General features: G+C 45.2%; 1 protein-coding gene across 3 annotated transcripts; it reads right to left on the bottom strand.

The window, feature by feature from the left end:
• Positions 1–342: 342 nt before the first annotated feature.
• LOC311099291 (hamartin-like) lies at positions 343–25,801 on the bottom strand. Of its 3 annotated transcripts, none has more exons than XM_084140003.1 (22): positions 25,759–25,801; positions 23,156–23,416; positions 22,872–22,975; positions 22,553–22,705; positions 22,252–22,396; positions 21,930–22,084; positions 21,698–21,771; positions 21,352–21,530; positions 20,901–21,019; positions 14,790–14,955; positions 10,209–10,324; positions 9,996–10,092; positions 9,749–9,844; positions 7,766–8,402; positions 7,087–7,130; positions 5,045–5,211; positions 4,165–4,347; positions 3,931–4,041; positions 3,689–3,811; positions 3,171–3,358; positions 2,837–3,013; positions 343–2,679 (listed from the first exon to the last, which is right to left on the bottom strand). In XM_084140003.1, exons 2-22 carry the CDS (start codon positions 23,262–23,264, stop codon positions 1,869–1,871), a joined length of 3,954 nt encoding a protein of 1,317 aa, XP_083996129.1. In that variant the 5' UTR covers positions 23,265–23,416; positions 25,759–25,801; the 3' UTR covers positions 343–1,868. The 3 variants fall into 3 exon arrangements, with proteins under 3 accessions (XP_083996129.1, XP_083996130.1, XP_083996131.1); XM_084140004.1 differs by having other exon boundaries at positions 25,738–25,786; XM_084140005.1 differs by lacking the exons at positions 7,087–7,130; positions 7,766–8,402; positions 9,749–9,844.

Below are 25,801 nucleotides of genomic sequence, written 5' to 3'. Positions count from 1 at the left end.
ACCATTTCATAGATTTGACGAGTAATAATGCAACTGATAAATAACATAAATTGCACATTTTCTATATATATTGTATTTACACAAATACATCCTGTAGCTCCCACTGACAGTATTTGACCTTAGCAATAATTGTCTATGGACTTGTTTGCGCCAATCATCAACTATACACCACATCTACCAGACTGGCTTACCTGTTGATTGAGCCACTGCAGGAAAAGGCTGAGTATTTAAAACAACAGCGCTCTCTAGTGGGGAATGAGAGAGAAAATTGTTTAGTGGTCTGTTTTAGCCTTGGTCGAGTTTCGTGACTATAGAAAATGAAATGAAAAACAACATTCAGAGTATCGGTAGTGCAAAACATTAAAGACGATTTTTATTGTTCACAGTTAAACACAAGCAACTGCTTTTAAGAACTTTGTTTTTTGCCTTTTTTCAAAATCTCCAGCTCCAAAAGGAGTCCCAGTTCAAGCTTTCCATTTAGTCCACACTTGATTGTACCTTCTATCTTGGTTTGTTGTAGTTCCTTCTACTATACTGTTGGCATTAAAGTGGATTGTTGAACATGCTTTAGATAGCAAGGCAGAGGGAATAACAGCTGAAGTTAAGTGGACAACAGGATTTATTACCATTTAAACACATGGCAGAACCCAAAAGAAAGAAGCAATTCTGACTGTCATAGGTCAGTAGGGAAGGAGAATGAATTGGCAGACTTGATTTTTTTCTTTTCAGACTCACTGTATCTATGACAATAGAGGATAACACATGCAAACCTTTTATGCATAAATCAGCCCTTTTGAGAGACCCAGATACTGAACTAGAATAGGAGCACTTTGAGGTCAATGAGTCATTTTGAAATGGTTGTATTCAGTATCTGGTAAATGTTTGGCACCGTCTTTCTGTACACTTTCTGTTAGCGAACTCAAACAGAAAATACTGCTTCACACAGGTTGATGTATTACAAATGATTTGTCGGAATTAACATAGCATGAGTCTGATTTAAATTCAAGATATGTGGTTATCATGAGCAACATTAGTTACTTAAAGTACTTGTAACTTTCTGCATCAGATATGTCACTTCTCATAAAAAAGCATTTGTAAATGATTGCAACATGACTTAAACAACATACCCTTGCATGCATGCATGCATACATACATACATGCATACGTGCATACATGCATGCATACATACATACACGTTCTCCCTCTTCAACACATACTAAAGGTAATTTCTGTCAGGAACATAATGAAACCAGCATGGAAACCAGCAATCCTCCTCCTATATTTTATCTCAAATGAAACAGTCAAACTCCCAGGTTCCTCCCCAAGCATAGCAGAGGAGTTGGAATCATTGACAACAATCTCATACTTGGCACAGTTACTCCCCAAGCCTTGAGAATCAGCCCACCCCAACCCACCTCCCTCACACAACATCAGTACAGGTGCTCAAGACAATAGTCAACCAAAACCAGGCTTTCATTACCATCACTTTCTCTCACACCCCACAAGACTAATACATAAGAATGAAAAGGCTCTCACATACTTTCTTAGTGTTTTATACTTGTCTAACTTATTTTGATTCGTTTTTTTAAACCTTATAACTTTGAACAACAGATTTGGAAATAGGGTCTCTCTATTTATATGAAATTGTTCAGGAAAAAAAACTCCCAAATGTCTAAGTATAACTGCAATTAGACCAGATATATAATGTGGTCTCTGCTGGTATATTGTAACATGACCTCCTTATTTAAACCTTCCTTCATTCCCATCTTTCCATCTGGGATTAAATCAATCAGAGGTTCAAATCCTGTTGTCCACTTAAGGGAATGGGATAAATAACACTGAATTTAAAAGAGCTTTGTCTTGAACTTTTATGGTTCTACTGCTTGTAGCTCTTGCTCCGGACGACCACTCTTCCTACTCTCCATCCTCCCCTCTATTCTCTTCTCCTCTCTCAGTTCGGTGTCTCTGTAACTGTGCTCTTGTTGTGTTTCGTTGTAGTCCATGATCCTTAGTGGCGGTTGCTGTCTTGGTCGTGCTGCGCTGGCCACTGCCCCTCCCCTTGCTCCTCCCATCTTCCTCCTAGGACTCTCCTGCTTGGTAGCCCTCTGCCTGGTTTCAGGCAGGTGCTTCTTGGCAGGCACAGTGAGAGGGACACCCAGTACAGAGGCAGGGACAGGAGTAATGGTAGGGACAGGGGTAAGGGTAGGTACAAGGGTAAGGGTAGGGACAGAGGCAGAGACAGGACACGTCAGAGCATTCCCCAGTGGGGTAAATAAGGGCTCCACACACAGCTCAGTCTTCAGGCACTGTGAAAGGCCGGCCAGGCGGGGGGGCGGCGGCTCCTCGTCACACTGGCTTTCGCTCTTGTTCCGGAACAGCTCCCGTGCCCTCATCCCCAGGAAGCTGTTGGCGCTGGGGTAGGAGCCAACCGTGAGGGGGGCGGCGTCAGGGGGCAGTGGGGTGGCATGGGGACTGTAAAAGGAGGGCTCCACAAGGAGAGGTGGGGGGATGTCCTGGGTGCTGTTGGCGGAGTTGAGAGGGGGCGCTTTGGGTGGGTTGTTCGCCTTTGGTTGCCCTGGCGATAAAGTGCTGCCGTTGCCCCGTGGGGACTGAGATGGTCTGCTGTCATCTGACCACTCGTTGGTCCCCAATGTGACTGGCCCATCTGGTTCCATGACACTGCCATTACCATAGAGACATAGGAGGAAAACATGGAGGGTGATTACTTTCAAATATACATTTGGCTTCCAATGGCACAAAAACACACATTTCTGCATGTGCATTCACAGCAATAAAGTAAAAAAATGTAACTTCAACAGTTTGACTGCCATCTCACCTTGAGTCTATAGGAGGGCCAGGATCGGTACTGCTGCCCCCTGCTGCTGAGGCTGTGGTAGGGCAGGCATGACCCTCCATCTCCAGTCTGCTGTAGAGGTGCAGCAGCTCAGTTTGCAGGAGCTGTGTCACTCTCCTCTGGGCCTGGTACCTGCTCTCTGATGCCTGAAGCTCACCCCTGCACAGAGATAGATGGATATGTTCATATCACACATTTACAGAGACAAGCTGCTATGCTAACACATACAGTTGTACATAAAAACACATAATCCAACTGCCTTGATCCAAATAAGTCTTCAAGGCCTTTTCCACCTCTAAACCCGGAGTGCTCATACTTGGCCTGGCCCTTGACATCCTCCAGGAACCTTTTCTGCTCCACAATGAGGTGTTCCTTCTTGGTGAGCTGAGTCTCCAGCTCGCCCACCCTTTGCTGCGCTGCCTCCAGCTTCTGGCCCTGCTGCAGCAGGCTCTGCCTCAGCCTCTCAACCTCCTTCCCCCAGGACACCTGCACCATCTGGGCCTCCTGCAAGGATAGAGAGATGGTGGTGGCGACAGTGGACTGTTTAAACTAGTTTGGCCAGTGGCCTCCATGAGAGGTATTGTCTCTGGTATGTATAGGTTGTTGTTCTTTTCCAAATACATATGTATGGGAACAGGTCTCTGACAACTTTTACCACAATGCAATGGAACACAATATGGAAGACCGGTATTCTCTCATGGTGGTTACAGGCAGAGACATCCATAGCAATTTGTCATTGATTCAGCTTCTACCCATGCAATACTACTGATCCTGTTCTTCTGTTTCCCCTCTCAGTTCCTACTATACTCCGTCTGTGGTCCTTGGCCCCCCTACCTTGGTGCTGTCGGAGCCCGTGTGCTGCTGCTGCAATACATCCAGCTTGCGGGCCTCCCCCAGGAGCAGCAGCTGCTTGTTCAGGAAACTCATCTGTTGCTGGGTGCTCTCACTGGTGCTCAGCTGAAGAACACACATAACAACCAATCAGAAGGGAGACAAACTCCTTTAATCTATGCACATACAGCATCTGACTGATATTTTACAGAGCAGAGCAAGTAGAACCAGGTGAGCTGCCTCACCTTGATGGTCATCTGGTTGAGTAGGTGCCCCGTGTGACACACTTTGTTGTTGGCTCTCTGTAGATCTGCCTCCAGCTCATTCATCTTCTTCTGACACTCATTCAACTGACTCTGGAGAGGACATTTCAGAACATCAGAGAGAATTCAACACAGAGCATGGAAGATTTTATATACAGTATTGTGTGTGTGTGTGTGTGTGTGTGTGTGTGTGTGTAAATGTGGTCATGCGTCTACCTGCAGTTCCTGGTTCTTGGTGTAGTAGTCGTCCCGGCCCTGCTGTAGCTGGCGGACCTGGCTGTGTAGTCTGGTGACCACGGTCTCTCTGTCGTCCCACAGCTGTCTGCAGCGCTGCTGCTCCACCTGCAGACTCTCCTTCAGAGACACGACGTCCACACTCTGCAGGTTCAGCTGGTCCTTCTGCAGGCGGACACACAACACAGGGAGCGAGGATGACATATCACTCACTGTTTCTGAAGAAATCTACAATGTCATATGATTTAATCAAATATAGTATATTTTTTCCACCATATGCAACGCAGAGGAAAACCCACAGTACCTCACATGCATGTGTGAGTGAGTATAACAAAGTTGGCGAGTGAAATGGATTAAGAGCATTTACATTTTATTCATTTAGCAGACGCTCTTATCCAGAGCGACTTACAGTTAGTGAGTGCATACATTATTATTATTTTGTATTATTTAATTTTTTCCCATACTGGCCCCCGTGGGAATCGAACCCACAACCCTGGCGTTGCAAACGCCATGCTCTACCAACTGAGCTACATCCCTGCCGGCCATTCCCTCCCCTACCCTGGACAACGCTGGGCCAATTGTGCACCGCCCCATGGGTCTCCCGGTCGCGGCCGGCTACGACAGAGCCTGGATTCGAACCAGGATCTCTAGTGGCACAGCTAGCACTGCGATGCAGTGCCTTAGACCACTGCGCCACTCGGGAGATAGGCTCCTGCTTGATGATATTTCTCTACAAAACATCTGCTTCTTTGTGATTCTTTGAATGATAACCGTCTTAGACAGTTAGAATTACAACACTCCTATCTCCCAACAGATTTGCACTGGTTCTGAGAAGCTCGGGGAAGGGAGGAGCGTTTGTTACCATAGCGTTGTTCTGCTCTTCCAGTGCAGTGGCGTTGATGACGCGGCGCAGTAGACGTCGGTTGCGGACGGCGTGCTGCTCCCTCTTGTAGCGCTCGTATAGCAGCTGGCTGTGCAGCAGGAGCAGCTGGCTACGCAACGTGTGCAGCTCGTCCAGCGGAGCGGAACCTGGGGGAGGGGGTACAGGCACACAGAAGGTTAATGACAACCAGGAAAATGGTGCGGTCATAGAAAGATAAATCAGGATAATAGACTGTATTTACACTGAGTGTACAAAACATTAAGAACACCTAATATTGAGTTGCACACCCCCCCCTTTTGCCCTCAGAACAGCCTCAATTCATAGGGGCATGGACTCTACAAGGTGTCGGAAGCATTCCACAGGGATGCTGGCCTATGTTGACGCCAATGCTTCCCACAGTTGTGTCAAGTTGGCTGGATGTCCTTTGGGTGGTGCACCATCCATGATACACACGGGAAACTGTTGAGCGTGAAAAGTCCAGCAGCGTTGAAGTTCTTGACACAAACCGGTGTGCCTGGCTCCTACAACCATACCCCGTTCAAAGACACTTAAATGTTGGTCTTGCCCATTCACCCTCTGAATGGCACACATACACAATCCCTGTCTCAATTGTCCCAAGGCTTAAAAATCCTTCTTTAACCAGTCTCCTCCACTTCATCTACACTGATAGAAGTGGATTTAACAAGTGACATCAATAACGGATCATAACTTTCTCCTGGATTCACCTGGTCAATCTATGTCATGGAAAGAGCAGGTGTTCTTAATGTTTTGTACACTCAGTGTATTTGGTCCTTCTCAGGCGATGTCAAGGAACTTTGAGAACATTGTTTGCGGGGGTAACTTAACTCCACACTGTAAAAGGTAAGGTTTATTTCACTGGGTAGATGTGAAGTTTATGATGCATTGAAGGTATTTCTGAACTTATTTCTGATTATTCCTACTCACAGTTCCATCTGTCCCTCTAATTCTATTCTGGGCTAAAATAATAGTATTGTTAATTATGTAGATATAGTTTTATTTCATTAGCTCTAGCTACACCAGGCCCACATACACAGTACATGACAGCTACATTAATTAATATCTTGAACACTGATTATTCATAATCCTTTATTAATGAATGAAAGTTGTATGACTAGTGCACTGTATGTAGTCAAACTCTAACACAGAAAAGAGGGAACTGAGTAGGTGTACATAAAATAAAACTGGCAGATAAAATCTATGAGAACTTTACACCAAGGCCTCTCAGAATCATCCAGGGAGCTTACATAAGTTAAGCATAAGCTCTTTGTGGAGTTGGTTTCACAAACAATCACTTATACATTACTTCTATAAGTTGTATAACCAGGCGAGCTTATTCAATTCCAATATTTGGCAGGCGGAGAGGGAGTTTAGGCCCAGACACAAGGCTGTTATACAGTGATCAGCAGCTTGACATGGTTAAAACAGAGCCCCTTGTTCCCATCCAGGGAGGATCTCATTATCACATTGCAGCAAGGATCATGTGAACTCTCAACTGCTTATGTCTTTATTATTACTATTCTACCTCCAAGGCACTTAATGAGTCCAGGTTGTGTTCTGGATCAAAAAGGGGCTTAGGTGGTGGCCGTGTTTTTTGTATTCTTCATTTTAAATTCTCCCTGACCTTCTAGCATTTATTTTTGTGATCGTCAGTTCTCAAAGATGATATTCTAAAAATATATATATAATATATGTCCATTATCTTCTCTACATACTTTGTGTCAGGTTTTAGTTGTTTAAGTTTACTGAAAACGTTTTTCCATCCCGAAAATTAATAATAATAAAATAAATGCTTCAGGGGCCCGCCCAAGGATTTCAATGGCAGAAAAGTGTGAGCATATTGTCAAATGCCCTCTGTTTCTGCCTGATGTAGGAAAACTACATTGTAGTCATTGTATGGTAAACACATCATGAGGCCTAAATGACCTGAAAGCTTTATCAGTGTTCCCCTGTTGCACTAGCTAGTACAGTGTAGCTGCAGTGCTCTGGTGCTGGTTCTTTACCTCCAAAATGTGTCCAGTCAGCTGACTTGCTTGGCAAAGGTAATCTGTAAGAGAGCGAGTCATGTTTAAAAAAAAACAGGGGCAGCTCAACAGGGGCAGCATTGGGACAGTACATCAGACCCCCATATAAAGACCTGAATGGTAGATCCCTGCCTTCTCGACCCATCTGGGCTTGGAGACACACCTTTATGTGTGTAGGCCCTCTGTCCCAGTCAATTACATCCCTCAAAAAGGGCAATGCCTGCCATTCATCTTTGGGGAGGATACTAAAGAGGTGGGAGGTGAAATGTGCAAAGCCAGATAGTTCTGTGCAGAGCTCCAACTCTGCTGACACGGTCTCTGCTGTTGTATTATTGGCTTAGGAGCGAGGACGGTGTGCGTGTGTGTGTAGGAGGGGAGTGGAGGGTGTCAGACAATGCCTGTAGTTGTTCTCAACTGAGCGTTTCCCGTGTGCCAGGGCAATGGACTGGAAAGGACCCAGCCCAGTTCTACACAGTGAGCTTCACATCACATACACTCTGGCTTCCACTTGTCTCCAACACATACAGCACACAGAAACCCATGTTCTTGGACTAGGTACTAAGACAACCCATTATCAGTTGGTTTTGATAGAGACTGATAAGCATAAAGTTGGTCAGACAGTTGTGACCTGACAGATATTAAAAGCTGGGCCCCTCACCTCTTGAGCACCTTGTCGTGGGTGTCGCTCCCCTGCTGAACAAGGCGATCCAGCACCTCCAGGGGGGAAGCAGACACCATCTCCTCGCCCTCCTCCTCCCTGTCCTCCAGCCCCTCCTGCCGCTGGCACAGCCTCTCCAGGGCAACTCTGCCCCGGGCTTCCGACGTCCTCCTCCCAACGAAGAGGGATGCAGCCCGGGGCAGAGCCAGGTCAAACAGGGCCTCATAGGGCAGGGAGGGGTTCTTCACTGGGCGGCTTGGCGAGAACAGGCCACTGAACTTGGCCACCTCGTCCTCCAGGGCAGAGGGGCTCTGGTGAAGAGGGTGTTGGATGGGGCTGAAGGGACACACGGGTTGGAAAGACCAGGACTGGTCCAGGGCCGAGCCCCTACTACTGTCCCCACCTCCATCTCCACCAATAGCCCCCTGGGCATTCTCCAGTGCCTTGCCTGGGGTCGACACAGCATTGTGGGGTTCCCGGGGTGGCATGGGGCCACCCAGTGGGGGGTTGGGAAGGGGCTTCTCCTGGGTACCTGTCAGGGTCTCGGTGGTGCGGTAGAACGGGGAATCAAAGCCCCTCAGGCCGGTCAAGTCCCGCTTGTCCTCCGTGATCTTCAGGAGCTCCTCTGTGATGGCAGCTGGTGAGTTTTTGGGGAAGTAAAACGGAGGGCATGAGGAGGCTTGTAGTGGAACAGGCTTTTGAGTCATTGGTGACTATTGCTATGAAATGTACACTATATATATACAAAAGTATGTGGACACCCCTTCAAATTAGTGGATTTGGCTATTTCAGCCACAGCCATGCAATCTCCATAGACAAACATTGGCAGTAGAATGGCCTTATTGAAGAGCTCAGTGACTTTCAACATGGCACCATCATAGGATGCCACCTTTCCAACAAGTCAGTTCGTCAAATTTCTGCCCTGCTAGAGCTGCCCCGGTCAACTAGAAGTGTTGTTATTGTGAAGTGGAAACGTCTAGGAGCAACAACTTCTCAGCCGCGAAGTGGTAGGCCACACAAGCTCACAGAACGGAACCACCGAGTGCTGAAGTGCGTAGGGCGTAAAAATCGTCTGTCCTCGGTTGCAACACTGACTACCGAGTTCCAAACTGCCTCTGGAAGCAACGTCAGCACAAGAACTGTTCGTCGTGAGCTTCACGAAATGGGTTTCCATGGCCGGGCAGCCACACACAAGCCTAAGATCACCATGCACAACGCCAAGCGTCGGCTGGAGTGGTGTAAAGCTCAATGCCATTGGACTCTGGAGCAGTGGAAACACGTTTTCTGGAATGAGGAATCACGCTTCACCATCTGGCAGTCCGACGGACGAATCTGGGTTTGGCGGATGCCAGGAGAAAGCTACCTGCTCCAATGCATAGTGCCAACTGTAAAGTTTGGTGGAGGAGGAATAATGGTCTGGGGCTGTTTTTCAGTGAAGGGAAATCTTAGCGCTACAGCACACAATGACATTCTAGAAGATTCTGTGCCTCCAACTTTCTGGTAACAGTTTGGGGAAGGCCCTTTCTTGTTTCAGTATGACAATGCCCCCGTGCACAAAGCGAGGTCCATACAGAAATGGTTTGTCGAGATCGGTGTGGAAGAACTTGACTGGCCTGCACAAAGCCCTGACCTCAACCCCATCGAACACCTTTGGGATGAATTGGAACGCTGACTGCGAGCCAGGCCTAATCGCCCAACATCAATGCCCGATCTCACTAATGCTCGTGGCTGAGTGGAAGCAAGTCCCCACAGCAATGTTCCAACATCTAGTGGAAAGCCTTCCCAGAAGAGTGGAGGCTGTTATAGCAGCAAAGAGGGGACCAACTCCATATTAATGCCCATGATTTTGGAATGAGATGTTCGACGAGCAGGTGTCCACATACTTTTGGTCAAGTAGTGTATATGGTTCACTCTCATTCAACTGAAATGTTATGTCAACCTCATATAGACCAGCACACTCCCATTCTCAGTCAGTGTACCCACCCTCTTCCCTCTCCTTCTCTGTTCTCAGCTGAAGCTCCTTCATAAAGACTGACAGCTCTGTCAGTGTCATGGAAACGGTCTCACCACCACCTACATCTAGTATGCAGAAGACAGCCAATAAACATACAGTTTTCCATAAAACAATCTTCTACCAGAAAACATGGACTGACAATGTTTAAAAACCAAGGACTTAGTAAAAAGCATACAAATGTAATATCCAATGCCACATTTTTTAAAGATGACTGACCTCTGTTGTTGTTGATGACCTCTCCACCTTTTTCAGGATCTCTGATTGGTTCCTGCCTCACCAGGCTGGGTTTGGATGCTTCTACAGGGTGGCCATCCTGAAAGTGAACAGTTGTTATTCACAGGTTTTTATTTAACCAGGAAGTCCCAAGTTCTCTACTTACTACACTACAAAGGCCAGTTGCCCATTGTGGGAATGGATGTCATACTGTACCTTCTGTGGTGGACTGGTGGTGTTGGAGAGCAGGGGGATGATGGGGAACTCATCAGAGAGGGTGTGGGGCGGGGAGGAGGTGGCAGGAGTGCTGGAGGCAGGTGTACCTTTGCCACCTGCTGACAGAACCCAGCAATTAGGAGAAAATAACAACCAAAATGTAATGTAGGATTAACATTAGAACCGCTAAAGCAGTCATTTTCACTACTCATTGTTTTTTTAAAGTCCTTGACTTTTCCTGAATAAGTCTATATAACACACTGTCAGTGTTAGAATATTACAATCACAAACAGAACTGGAGTTATAACCAGTTTTAGGACGGCATGTCATTTTTTTGAATGGTTTTCCCACGTTGCCCATCCTTCTCACAACAATAGGGCGTGCTCAGCTCCTTGTTCCAACAGTTGAAAGTGCAGTGCCCAGTTGATAATCACCCCGAAAACTGCCTCGAAACTGAACCGAAACTAATTTCACACATATAACAGATGAAAAATATTAAGTAAAGTATGATGGGGGAGAATGGGTGAGTTGATGAGCGAGGGGAAGCGAACGATGCTACATTATGTAATCACCAATTGTGAATGAAGAACAGGGCGGGCCATTCTATTGTATTGATTCATTCAAACTACACTGAACAAAAAGATAAACGCAACATGCAACAATTTAAAAATACTTTACTGAGTTACAGTTCATATAAGGAAATCAGTCAATTGAAATATATTCATTAGGCCCTAATCTATGGATTTCACATGACTAAGAAACACAGATATGCATACGTTGGTCACAGATCAAAATACAAATAAAGTAGGGCCGTGAATGCGAAGTTGCTGGATATTGGCGGGAACTGGAACACGTTGTCGTACACTTCGATCCAGAGCAAGCCAAACATGCTCAATGGGTGACATGTCTGGTAAGTATGCAGGCCATGGAAGAACTGGGACATTTTCAACTTCCAGGAATTCTATACAGATCCTTGCGACATGGGGCCATGCATTATCATGCTGGAACATGAGGTGATGGCGACGGATGAATGGCACAACACCGGGCCTCAGGATCTTGTCACGGTATCTCTGTGCATTCAAATTGCCATTGATAAAATGCAATTGTGTTCGTTGTCCGTAGCTTATGCCTGCCCATATCATAACCCCACCATGGGGCACTCTGTTCACAACGTTGACATCAGCAAACCGCTGGCCCACACGATGCTATACACGCTGCCACAGTTGACTACTGTTCAGTCGTGTGGTCAGGTGCCACAGAGGGACCTCAGGAAAATTACAACTGGCTCAGAACAGGGCAGCACGGCTGGCCCTTAAATGTACATGGAGAGCTAACATTAATAATATGCATGTAAATCTCTCATGGCTCAAAGTGGAGGAGATGGACTTAATCACATTTACATTTTAGTAATTTAGCAGACGCTCTTATCCAGAGCGACTTACAGTTAGTGAGTGCATACATTTTTCATACTACTTGTTTTTGTAAGAAGTGTTGACATGCACCGAGGTGTCTGTTTAAACAACTAGCACACAGCTTAGACACCCATGCATACCCCACAAGACATGCCACCAAAGGTCTCTTCACAATCCCCAAGTCAAGAACAGACTATGGGAGGTGCACAGTACCACAGAGCCATGACTACATGGAACTCTATTCCACATCAGGTAACTAATGCAAGCAGTAGAATCAGATTAAAAAAATACAGATAAAAATACACCTTATGGAACAAAGGGGACTGTGGAGACACACACACACAGACACATGATAAGACACGCACTCTACACACACGTACACATGGATGTTGTATTGTAAATATGTGATAGTGGAGTAGTGGCCTTAGCAAACACACTAAACGTATTGGGTAAAGTGTTATGAAATGTAATGTCATGTAATATTTTAAACTGTATATAACTGCCTTAATATTGCTGGACCCTATGAAGAGTAGGTGCTGCCTTGGCAGGATCTAATGGGGATCCTTAATAAATACAAATAGTGTAAACAGAAAAGTTGAAAATCTGATGTTGAAGAAAGACAGATTGTACTTCATACAGTGGGGGAAAAAAGTATTTAGTCAGCCACCAATTGTGCAAGTTCTCCCAAGAAAAAAATCCAGAAAATCACATTGTAGGATTTTTAATGAATTTATTCGCAAATTATGGTGGAAAATAAGTATTTGGTCAATAACAAAAGTTTCTCAATACTTTGTTATATACCCTTTGTTGGCAATGACACAGGTCAAACGTTTTCTGTAAGTCTTTACAAGGTTTTCACACACTGTTGCTGGTATTTTGGCCCATTCCTCCATGCAGATCTCCTCTAGAGCAGTGATGTTTTGGGGCTGTCACTGGGCAACATGGACTTTCAACTCCCTCCAAAGATTTTCTATGGGGTTGAGATCTGGAGACTGGCTAGGCCACTCCAGGACCTTGAAATGCTTCTTACGAAGCCACTCCTTCGTTGCCCGGGCGGTGTGTTTGGGATCATTGTCATGCTGAAAGACCCAGCCACGTTTCATCTTCAATGCCCTTGCTGATGGAAGGAGGTTTTCACTCAAAATCTCACGATACATGGCCCCATTCATTCTTTCCTTTACACGGATCAGTCGTCCTGGTCCCTTTGCAGAAAAACAGCCCCAAAGCATGATGTTTCCACCCCCATGCGTCACAGTAGGTATGGTGTTCTTTGGATGCAAGTCAGCATTCTTTGTCCTCCAAACACGACGAGTTGAGTTTTTACCAAAAAGTTCTATTTTGGTTTCATCTGACCATATGACATTCTCCCAATCCTCTTCTGGATCATCCAAATGCACTCTAGCAAACTTCAGACGGGCCTGGACATGTACTGGCTTAAGCAGGGGGACACGTCTTGTACTGCAGGATTTGAGTCCCTGGCGGCGTAGTGTGTTACTGATGGTAGGCTTTGTTACTTTGGTCCCAGCTCTCTGCAGGTCATTCACTAGGTCCCCCTGTGTGGTTCTGGGATTTTTGCTCACCGTTCTTGTGATCATTTTGACCCCACGGGGTGAGATCTTGCGTGGACCCCCAGATCGAGGGAGATTATCAGTGGTCTTGTATGTCTTCCATTTCCTAACAATTGCTCCCACAGTTGATTTCTTCAAACCAAGCTGCTTACCTATTGCAGATTCAGTCTTCCCAGCCTGGTGCAGGTCTACAATTTTGTTTCTGGTGTCCTTTGACAGCTCTTTGGTCTTGGCCATAGTGGAGTTTGGAGTGTGACTGTTTGAGATTGTGGACAGGTGTCTTTTATACTGATAACAAGTTCAAACAGGTGCCATTAATACAGGTAACGAGTGGAGGACAGAGGAGCCTCTTAAAGAAGAAGTGACAGGTCTGTGAGAGCCAGAAATCTTGCTTGTTTGTAGGCGACCAAATACTTATTTTCCACCATAATTTGCAAATAAATTCATTAAAAATCCTACAATGTGATTTTCTGGATTTTCTTTCCTCAATTTGCCTGTCATAGTTGACGTGTACCTATGATGAAAATTACAGGGCCTCTCTCATCTTTTTAAGTGGGAGAACTTGCACAATTGGTGGCTGACTAAATACTTTTTTACCCCACTGTATATTATAAAGGTGTAAAGATGCATGTTGGGATCATTTTCTACAGCATGTTATATCATACAAATCAATATTGTTTATTAAATCTATATCAATCACACAACACATAATTCAGTCAGGTTGATAATTAATGGCACCCTTGATAAAGATGAGCAAAAAAGACTGTAGAAAATAACCAATACAAATACTGAAATATATTGTATGCAAAAAAAGGGGAAATTATATTATTTTATGCTTATACAACTGCTCAGATAATATATTGTTTAACAAGTATTACCAAAAAATCTATGAAAAGAAGATAGGGGTCAAACTTATTGGCATCCCTGTTTTCAATACACTAGCTTTTCTAAAATATTTTATTCGATTGGAGAACACATTGGGAGGGATCTTAGACCATTGGTCCTGGGGGGGCCCTTGTTAAAGTCAACAGCATCATGAACTTTACCAAGTCCCAGGACATTTTAGCCAAAAACCTGGTTGCCTCTGCCAGGAGGATGACACTTGGCTGCAAGTAGATCTTCCAACAAGACAATCATCCCAAGCACTAATCAAAATCCACAAAGAAATTGTTAATTGACCACAAAAATCTACATTTTGCAATGGCCATCTCAGTCTCCGGACTTGAGCCCCATTGAAAACCTTTGGTTTGAATTGAAGAGGGCAGTCCATAAAAATAGACGAAGGATATCAAGGATCTGGAAAGATTCTGTATGGAGGAATGGTCTAATATCCGTCCCAATGTGTTCTCCAATCGAATAAAACATTTTTGTCGCAAGGGGAGGGTGCTAGAGTACTGAAAACATGGGTGCCAATAATTTCCACCCATATATTTTTTCTATTTTTATTATTACTTGTTAAACAAAATATTTTTCTTGTTGCATATATTATAGCTCAGTATTTGTATTATTTATTTTATACAGTCTTTTTTGCTCATCTTTTTCAAGGGTGCCAATAATTATGGACCTGGCTATGTTGTAATAGTTGAATGATCTCTCGTCACCTGATGTGCTGAGGCCGCGGTGGCCTGGGAGGTGAGAGGCACTATGGGAGAGCTCTGGGTTGGGTGACATGCCCCTGGAGGAAGGGGGAGTGGCCATGCCACACAGGGAGGAGGGGCTCCACAGTTCCTTTACCACACAGGAGGAGTTGAGTTCACAGCTAGAGTTCTGTAGGAAAACATTCACAATGTTACATGTTAAGTGATAATTACACACATAATTATGCTTCAATGTTTGATAATGACAACAGATGTGGTATACTATAAATTGAATCTGGAAATTAGGCTACAGTGTTTTCCAGGATCTCCGTTTCCTACCGATGAATCCTTAGACAGACCCAGAGGGCTGAACAACACCAGGACCCCCTGCGTGGGTGGCTCACAAAGAAAGGGACAGACAGCGTCGCCAGGGCAACCAGCCCCTGTGACAGACCACAGTGGAGTGGCGTGGCAGGGCAGGGGCGTGAGGGCATGTTTTCTGCTTTCTAAGGCCTGACACCACCGCCCGCCTGCCAGCCAGCCTTGCCCACTCCAACGATTCAAAGCCTCCCCTCCCTCTGCTCTCCCTCTCTGAAAACAAGGGGCCGATTCATAGGCCCGGAGGGGGTGGGGGGGTGCAGTGGGATCAGGGACAAGCGACTAACAGCATCTGACACAGCCAATTTATCAAATCAAAATGTATTTGTCACATTCGCCGATTACAACAGGTGTAGACCTTACAGTGAAATGCTTACTTACAAGCCCTTAACCAACAATGCAATTTTAAGAAAAATAAGTGTTAGGTAAAAAATATAAATAAAAATTTAAAATAATTAAAGAGCAGCAGTAAAATAAAGTAACAGTAGGGAGGCTATATACAGGGGGTACCAGTACAGAGTCAATGTGCAGGGGCACAGGTTAGTCGAGGTAATATGTACAGTCAGGGAAAAAAGTATTTGATACCCTGCTGATTTTGAACGTTTGCCCACTGACAAAGACATGATCAGTCTATAATGTTAATGGTACGTTTATTTGAACAGTGAGAGACAGAATAATAACAAAAAGAATCCAGAAAAAACACGTCAAAAATGTTATAAATTGATTAGCATTTTAATGAGGGATATAAGTATTTGACCCCTCTCAATCAGAAAGATTTCTGGCTCCCAGGTGTCTTTTATACAGGTAATGAGCTGAGATTAGGAGCACACTCTTAAAGGGAGTGCTCCTAATCTCAGCTTGTTACCTGTATAAAAGACACCTGTCCAAAGAAGCAATCAATCAATCAGATTCCAAACTCTCCACCATTATTCTCAAATGTAAGAAACACAAAATAACTGTCAATCTTCCTCGGCCTGGGGCTCCATGCAAGATCTCACCACGTGGAGTTGCAATGATCATGAGAACGGTGAGGAATCAGCCCAGAACTACACGGGAGGATCTTGTCAATGATCTCAAGGCAGCTGGGACCATAGTCACCAAGAAAACAATTGGTAACACACTACGCCGTGAAGGACTGAAATCCTGCAGCGCCCGCAAGGTCCCCCTGCTCAAGAAAGCACATATACAGGGCCGTCTGAAGTTTGCCAATGAACATCTGAATGATTCAGAGGAGAACTGGGTGAAAGTGTTGTGGTCAGATGAGACTAAAATCGAGCTCTTTGGCATCAACTCAACTTGCCGTGTTTGGAGGAGGAGGAATGCTGCCTATGACCCCAATAACATTATGCTTTGGGGGTGTTTTTCTGCTAAGGGGACAGGACAACTTCACCGCATCAAAGGGACGATGGACGGGGCCATGTACCATCAAATCTTGGGTGAGAACCTCCTTCCCTCAGCCAGGGCATTGAAAATGGGTCGTGGATGGGTATTCCAGCATGACAATGACCCAAAACACACGGCCAAGGCAACAAAGGAGTGGCTCAAGAAGAAGAACATTAAGGTCCTGGAGTGGCCTAGCCAGTCTCAAGACCTTAATCCCATAGAAAATCTGTGGAGGGAGCTGAAGGTTCGAGTTGCCAAACGTCAGCCTCTAAACCTTAATGACTTGGAGAAGATCTGCAAAGAGGAGTGGAACAAAATCCCTCCTGAGATGTGTGCAAAACTGGTGGCCAACTACATGAAACGTCTGACCTCTGTGATTACCAACAAGGGTTTTGCCACCAAGTACTAAGTCATGTTTTGCAGAGGGGTCAAATACTTATTTCCCACATTAAAATGCAAATCAATTTCAATTTTTTTTTACATGCGTTTTTCTACATTTTGTTGTTGTTATTCTGTCTCTCACTGTTCAAATAAACCTACCATTAAAATTATAGACTGATCATGTCTTTGTCAGTGGGCAAACGTACAAAATCAGCAGGGGATCAAATACTTTTTTCCCTCACTGTACAGTACCAGTCAATAGTTTGGACACACCTACTCATTCCAGGTATTTTTTTTTATACTATCAAATAACACATATTTTTTACATTTTAGTCATTTAGCAGACGCTCTTATCCAGAGCGACTTACAGTTAGTGAGTGCATTTTATTTTTATTTTTTCATACTGCCCCCCCCCCCCCGGGAATCGAACCCACAACCCTGGCGTTGCAAACGCCATGCTCAACCAACATCCCTGCCGGCCATTCCCTCCCCTACCCTGGACGACGCTGGGCCAATTGTGCGCCACCCTATGGGTCTCCCGGTCACGGCCGGCTACGACAGAGCCTGGATTCGAACCAGGATCTCTAGTGGCACAGCTAGCACTGCGATGCAGTGCCTTAGACCACTGAGCCACTCGGGAGACCATATGGAATCATGTAGTAACCAAAAAGGTGTTAAACAAATCAAAATATACCTCCTCCTCCATGCTTTACGGTGGGAACTACACATGCGGAGATCATCCGTTCACCCACACGAGTCTCACAAAGACACGGCGGTTGGAACCAAAAATCTCAAATTTGGACTCCAGACCAAAGGACAAATTTCCACTGGTCTAATGTCCATTGCTCGTGTTTCTTGGCCCAAGCAGGTCTCTTCTTCTTATTGGTGTCCTTTAGTAGTGGTTTCTTTGCAGCAATTCGACTATGAAGGCCTGATTCACGCAGTCTCCTCTGAAACAGTTGATGTTGAGATGTCTGTGACTTGAACTCTATGAAGCATTTATTTGGGCTGCAATTTCTGAGGCTGGTTACTCTAATGAACATCCTCTGCAGCAGAGGTAACTCTGGGCCTTCCATTCCTGTGGCGGTCCTCATGAGAGCCAGTTTCATCATAGCGCTTGATGGTTTTTGTGACTGCACTTGAAGAAACTTTCAAAGTTCTTGAAATTTTCCGTACTGACTGACCTTAATGTCTTAAAGTAATGATGGACTGACATTTCTCTTTGCTTATTTGAGCTGTTCTTGCCATAATATGGACTTGGTCTTTTACGAAATAGGGCTATCTTCTGTATACCCCCGCTATCTTGTCACAACACAACTGATTGGCTCAAACGCATTAAGGAAAGAAAGAGATTCCACAAATTAACTTTTAAGAAGGCACACCTGTTAATTGAAATGCATTCCAGGTGACTACCTCATGAAGCTGGAACAATGCAAATAGTCTGGGTAGCCATTTGATTAACTGTTCGGGAGTCTTATGGCTTGGGGGTAGAAGCTGTTATGAAGCCTTTTGGACATAGACTTGGTGCTCTGGTACCGCTTGCCGTGCGGTAGCAGAGAGAACAGTCTATGACTAGGGTGGCTGGAGTCTGACATTTTTAGGGCCTTCCTCTGACACCGCCTGGTATAGAGGTCCTGGATGGCAGGAAGCTTGGACCCAGTGATGTACTGGGCCATACGCACTACCCTCCATTGTGCCTTGTGGTCAGAGGCCGAGCAGTTGCCATACCAGGCAGTGATGCAACCAGTTAGGATGCTCTCGATGGTGCAGCTGTATAACCTTTTGAGGATCTGCGGACTCATGCAAATCTTTTCAGTCTCCTGAGGGGGAATAGGCTTTGTCGTGCCCTCTTCACGACAGTCTTGGTGTGTTTGGACCATGATAGTTTGTTGGTGATGTGGACACCAAGGAACTTGAAGCTCTCAACCTGCTCCACTAGAGCCCCGTCGATGAGAATGGGGGCGTGCTCTGTCCTCTTTTTCCTGTAGTCCACAATCATCTCCTTTGTCTTGATCACGTTGAGGGAGAGGTTATCCTGGCACCCCACGGCCAGGTCTCTGACCTACTCCCTATAGGCTGTCTCATCGTTGTCGGTGATCGGGCCTACCACTGTTGTGTCGTCTGCAAACTTAATGATGGTGCTGGAGTCGTGCCTGGCCATGCAGTCATGGGTGAACAGGGAGTACAGGAGGGGACTGAGCATGCACCCCTGAGGGGCCCCCGTGTTAAGGATCAGTGTGTCAGATGTGTCAGTGAAGACACTTGCCAGTTGGTCAGCGCATGCTCGGAGAGCACGTCCCGGTAATCCATCTGGCCCTGCGGCCTTGTGAATGTGGACCTAATTAAAGGTCTTACTCACATCGGCTACGGAGTGGTGTGATCACACAGTCGTCTGGAACAGCTGATGCTCTCATGCATGTTTTAGTGTTGCTTGCCTCGAAGCGAGCATAGAAGTAATTTAGCTCGTATGGTAGGCTCGTATCACTGGGCAGCTCGTGGCTGTGCTTTCCTTTGTAGTCTGTAATAGTTTGCATGCCCTGCCACATCCGGCGTCGGAGCCGGTGTAGTATGATTCAATCTTAGTCCTGTATTGACGCTTTGCCTGTTTGATGGTTCGTGGGAGGGCATAGCGGGATTTCTTATAAGCCTCCGGGTTAGAGTCCCGTTCCTTGAAAGCGGCAGCTCTACCCTTTAGCCCAGTGCGGATGTTGCCTGTAATCCATGGCTTCTGGTTGGGGTATGTACGTACAGTCACTGTGGGGACGACGTCGTCGATGCACTTATTGATGAAGCCAGTGACTGATGTGGTGTACTCCTCAATGCCATCGGAAGAATCCCGTAACATATTCCAGTCTGCGCTAGCAAAACAGTCCTGTAACTTAGCATCTGCGTCATCTGACCACATATTTATTGACCGAGTCACTGGTGCTTCCTGCTTTAGTTTTTGCTTGTAAGCAGGAATCATAGAGTTATGGTCAGATATGCCAAATGGAAGGCAAGGGAGAGCTTTTTTTACGCTTCTGCGTATGTAGTGAAGGTGATCTAGTTTTCTTCCTCTGGTTGCACATTTAACATGCTGGTAGAAATTAGGTAAAAGGGATTTAAGTTTCCCTACATTAAAGTCCCCGGCCACTAGGAGCGCTGCCTCTTGATTAGCGTTTTCCTGTTTGCTTATGGCCTTATACAGCTCATTGAGTGCAGTCTTAGTGCCAGCATCGGTTTGTGGTGGTAAATAGACAGCTACGAAAAATATAGATGAAAACTCTCTTGGTATATAGTGTGGTCTACAGCTTATCATGAGATACTCTACCTCAGGCGAGCAAAACCTTGAGACTTCCTTAATATTAGATTTTGTGCACCAGCTGTTGTTTACAAATATACACAGACCACCACCCCTTGTCTTACCGGAGGCAGCTGTTCTATCTTGCCGATGCAGCGTATATCCCGCAAGCTGTATGTTATCCATGTTGTCATTTAGCCACGACTCAGTGAAACACAAGATATTACATGTCCCGTTGGTAGGATATCCATGATCGAAGTTCATCTATTTTGTTATTCAATGATTGTACGTTGGCTAATAGGACTGATGGTAGAGGCAGATTACCACTCGCCGTCGGATCCTTACAAGGCACCCTGACCTACGTCTCCGATTTCTCAGTCTCGTTCACATGCGAATGACAGGGATTTGGGCCTTGTTGTGTGTCTGAAGAAAATCCTTTGCCTCCGACTCGTTAAATAAAACAATATTTGTCTAGTACGAGGTGAGCAATCGCTGTCCTGATATCCAGAAGCTCTTTTTGGTCATAAGAGACGGTGGCAGAAACATTATGTACAAAATAAGTTACAAATAAACACCCTCTGCAGAACAAGAAGTGAATAGAGAAGAAGCAGCAGATAGCAGTGGCTGCCCACTCAGGCAGGCACTCTCCAACAAACCCTAATCTGGACACATTTACTATAGGTCAGTGTAGTGAAATGCTGTGTTGGTGTTACCTGACGTCTGGAGGTCTGGGGGCTGCGATAGAAGGACTGTGCCCCTGAGAGAGGGGGCAGGGACAGGGGCGGTAGCAGTGGCTGGTGGGGGGTAGAGAAAGGGGTCGAAGAGGAGCTTCCTGTGGGGAGGAGAGGAAAATAATCAGTCTGACTCACTGACTCCCATATCGATGTGTTAAATCTTCCATTCATTCTCCATTTTTATCAACAACACCATAATCACCTCATGACAAGTCATTATTACAAACCAACTAACTCGTCTGGCAGCCAAACAACATTAGAAAAACATTATTTCAGATGATTGATAGTCTGACAATTCACATGACAGTGAAAAAACTGTAAACAAATTTCAGACATGAACAATATACTCAGTGAGAACACCAATCAAACTGTTATGACATTCCTATCCACCAATGGGAGGTGAGAGGTGAGGGAGGGGGTGTGGTGTCACCGTAGCTGTTGTGGAAGTCAGTGTAGGGGCTGGAGACGGACTCATGTGGGTGAAGCTCCAGGTGGGGGTAGAGGTTCTCGGGCATGGTCGCATAGCCCTCCTCACACGACGCTTCCTTGGGGTCCAGAGACACTTTGGCACACTCTATGACGATGTCATGAATCTCAAACCTCTTCCACCTGCAGAGATCCAGCATGGTCAATCCCACTGAGAAAAACTATGTAATAATAATCTCTAATTTGCTCATACAGCAGATGAGCTCTTTCAGCAGATAAACTCTTGTTTTGGTTGACAGAATTTGGTACATAAACAAGTGAGTGAAGCTGGAGAGCTGTGATTGACTGACCTGGTGGGATCAAGCTCATGGTCCTTAGTTCCAGTCACTAGTTCTGGGTGTATACGGACGTGTTCCAGCATTGGCTGCAAAAAATGGGGAAAGAACAAATAAATAAAAAACTGATGGAACCATTTAAATTAGATCAATTTCTATGGGTAGAACATCTTTCTGAAGCCAAATCAATAGAATAAAAATGATCAAAATTAAAAATTGATCAAATGCAAAAGCTCAAGTCTCTCACCTTCACCACCTCCTCAAAGGTGTCCACGTTCTCCTTCATGCTGTAGTGGGAGCGCAGGTAGGACACAAAGTTGCAGGGGTACATGCCGTAGAGACGGTGGAAGAGCGAGTAGATGCTGGCGTGCAGGTGGATGAGGTACACCTCGGAGACGTGCCCTGGGGGAAGCAAGAGGAACAGAAGGAGAGGACATGATGTCAGGTCAGAGGCAGTGTGAACAAAAACAGTGCATCTAAAACCATGCCTGGCTCTCAACTATTTCCAATATTTTTCTTGTCTTCTATTTTAATAAAATAGCTCATCTGAGTCTTTTCTCAGGGATTACCTGGGTTCTTCAGGTTCCAGGAAGCCAGGCGGCCAAAAATGTCAAAGAACTCATACAGGTGTTGTTTGCCAGCCTGGGGGATCATGGGTAGCAGAGTGATCAACACCAGGACTCCAGTTATGAGGACCACCACGTCTAAATCCGTCTGCACACAATGGGAAGAAAAACATTCAACATTAGCATACAAGTGAAAGATGTCCAGGACACTTGATTTAATAAGCTTGTGTTTCCAAGTATTTTTTTTTACAAAGAACAATATATTTAGGAGACATCTGAGGGTAATGGCCCATTTCACTCTTACTTTGAGGCATTTAAGCAGCGAGAGAAGCAGCGGGTAGCGGGCGATCTTGTGGATCCAGGACGGCTGCTTGCGGACCACGTGGCCCAGCAGGGTGAGGGTAGGCAGCCGGCAGGCCTGTTTGGTCATACACTCGTTCATCTTGTCCAGTAGGTGCTGTGGTGGGTAAATTAAAAACATTGGGCTATAAGACAATCATACTTATTAATAGTTACTCAATGCATGAGTTCAAGTTATTTAATTAATATCTGATTAAAAATGGGGGTACATTAGTCTCTTGAGATATAGGGTGAAGGTGATGGTGGGGTTAGGCAGATCTCACCTTATCATGTGGCTCTCTGACTGAGGAGAGAATATTAATGGCCTGGGCTGAGTTAGTCTCCAGGAAGTAGTCCACCAGTCCATTCAGCAGCATGGCCCCTCGCTCTGCACAGAGAGGAGGGAAGAATGAATATAGTCCCAACATCCACATTATGGTCCACAATATGGCTGCATAATAGCCCTCTAATACAATCATCAGAGTACAGGATAAAAGGCTGACTGACAAAGTCCAAAAAACTGACTGACAAAGTCCAAAAACAACTTATTAAAAAGCAGAGTTCTCACCAGTGCTGAGATGCTCATTGATAAGGCCTTTAATCTCCTCCAGTTGGTGGATGTCAGAGGACTCCAGGAGAGGGAGGAGGTCTGCTACGTTAGGCTGCTCTCTCGCCATGGTGACAGTGGTGGAGGGGGAGGTGGTGGCAGGGGGTCTCCGTTGAGGCCTGAGGAGGGCAGGGGGGTGTCCCGGTCGTGTATCTCACAGTGTCCTGCTGCCCTGCCTGGAGGGCTCCCTGGGCCTCCGGCCAATACAGTCTCCAGGCACCACTACAGGACAGGGCAAGCAACAGGACAGTACAGGGTCATACCTGACTCAACACAAGTCAGAGAACTTCAGTGATATGTAGGCTATTAGATACACAACTTCACACCGCCGGGATTCTAGAAGAGCATGAATTGTAATATCACATGATTATGACCCTCACATAACCTAATCTAAAGAAAGTCATACAGTGCAGACAAAATGTAGGAAATTAGCAATGTTATTAATGGCATTCAGCCTAGCTAGTAGCTACATACATATTGGTATTATTAGGCTAGTTACAATGCACCTCCTAATTGCTAAGGTATAAATAAGGCCACCGATAGGTACATAGTGTGCTTTTGATATAGCCGTGAGAAATCTTATAGCACAATAGTTTCAAAGCAGTGAAACACTGACAAATTCAAAGAAATTTCTCTGACCACACTTGGCCCAACGGAACAGACAAAAACACAATCTTAATTATCTCTGCATGATATCTGTGCCCACAACTTACACAACCATGCTTAATACAAGAGAACAAGAGTCTGAGAAAAGCATGTCCTCTCCAGCTAACACAGTGGTTTGTCATAATATTCTGAGTGCTCACAGAATCTCTCCCCATCTCAGTGACTCAACCTTTAAAAGGAAAAGAGGCGTCCAAATCTCCAGCTGACAAGCGGGCATAAATAATTGTGATAGGCAGGGCATTATCACCCGGATGTCGAGCACCCCTGGTCCCTATATGTTGGAGAAAAACGGCAAGCATGTTATTGTTTTCTTAACTCCTACTCCTATTCCAATGACAGCATTACCTTAGAGGAGGAAGGGTATAGGCCTAAGGCTGAGAGCCTATTTCTTACCCTCCATCTTTAAAGTAGGCTACTCCTGTTTTACTCTATTGTGTGTCAGTGCGTGCCCCTGCTGAGAAGAAAGGTTGACAGGCAGGCAGAACTGTTAGCCTATAGACTGCTCTGTTACGGAGGCTCTCCCCCACCAGTCTCCAAGGTATCAATTAGCTCCTTTGTCTTAGTATTGGTCTAGGTTGTGTTAAATTGAATGTGGGTGTTTTCAAACTTGCAGGGCCAGAGTCAGTGGCACAACCAGGAACAACCCTCAGAGTGACCTCAAGCAGCAGCAGCTCCTGGCATCTCTGGAGCACTCAGGAGAACACAAAGAGCCTTTATGCAGCCCCATGCACTTCCATGTAAACACTGGAAATTACATTTGGCTGTGTGCAAGCCGTTAAGCGCCACCCTCATTCTCTCACAAATAATTTCACTAACAAAATACATTTGAGACTTTATAACTAAATGCATTTGAAGCCTTAGGCTAGATCTATGGGCTCAACTGGACTAGGATTTTTAATAATTCTGTCATTGTTTCGTAGTCCTCTGTGCTCTCCACAATCAGCGACAATGGACCTGATGCTCAGGAGGGAGGATATTTAGTGCAATAGACTACTGCAAAGGGAGACCCTTTCTAGCCTAGTAATGCAACTTGTATCAACTTAATTTAGAGTAGTACAGTAACTAGATACCAAATACACATTAGAAAATAAACTATGATTATGTTATGGTAAGCCTTTTTATTTACAGTTGCATGCGATGAATTACCTATGGCCATCTAGTTATACAACATAACATGCTTAGAAGTTGGAATGTACTGTAGCTGTAATATCAAATAAATGCAATGATGAGATATAACGTTAGCTAGCTAGTTAGTACTTATGACGCCTACGCCTCAAGCTTTGCTCAAAATGTGATGCAGAAAGCAGCTGCAACATTGCAAGAAGTTGCAGCTGAATACAACAAATATAACCAGCTAGCTAACGTTACAACATTCACCTGTAACTGTCAATGTAAACTCACTATGACAGTCAAACGCTAACTAGCCAATAATTCTCAACTCCAGTATCGAGGAGTTGATAATTATTGGCTAAACGCTAGCTAGCTGTGTCGCCAGCAAGCAGACTACTGTAGTTTTCTATCTGGAACGACCACTTACTGTCGTAAACAACTCAGGGAACAATGGGCAGGGTTCGGTTTGTTGTGTCCGAGTATCTTACAGGAGTTAATCTTGGCAAGCTGAAAACTATTTCAACATATGCATGGTCGTGAAAGTAGCTAGCTAGCTAGCTATGACTCAAACCATTACCGTCTACAGAAATAGAATTAACGTTAGCTGACAGTCCAAAAAAACAAGTCATTATAAACAGCTACGTCTGGGGGGGGGGGGGGACATGCATTTAACAGTCATGAAAGAGCATCAGAAACGCATAATAATGCACACGCCTTATATTAACCACATTTTAACGTCTGAAATTCACCATTATATATTTAAGTACCTCAATACATGGACCTGTTACCTGTCAGAGTCGCTGCACTCCACAGGGCGCCGCCATCTTGAAC

Source organism: Coregonus lavaretus (assembly GCF_964263955.1).
Source record: "Coregonus lavaretus genome assembly, chromosome: 24".
Taxonomy (NCBI): Eukaryota; Metazoa; Chordata; class Actinopteri; order Salmoniformes; family Salmonidae; genus Coregonus; species Coregonus lavaretus.
The sequence above is the reverse complement of the archived record's forward strand: the minus strand, read 5'-3'. Positions and strand labels throughout refer to the sequence as shown.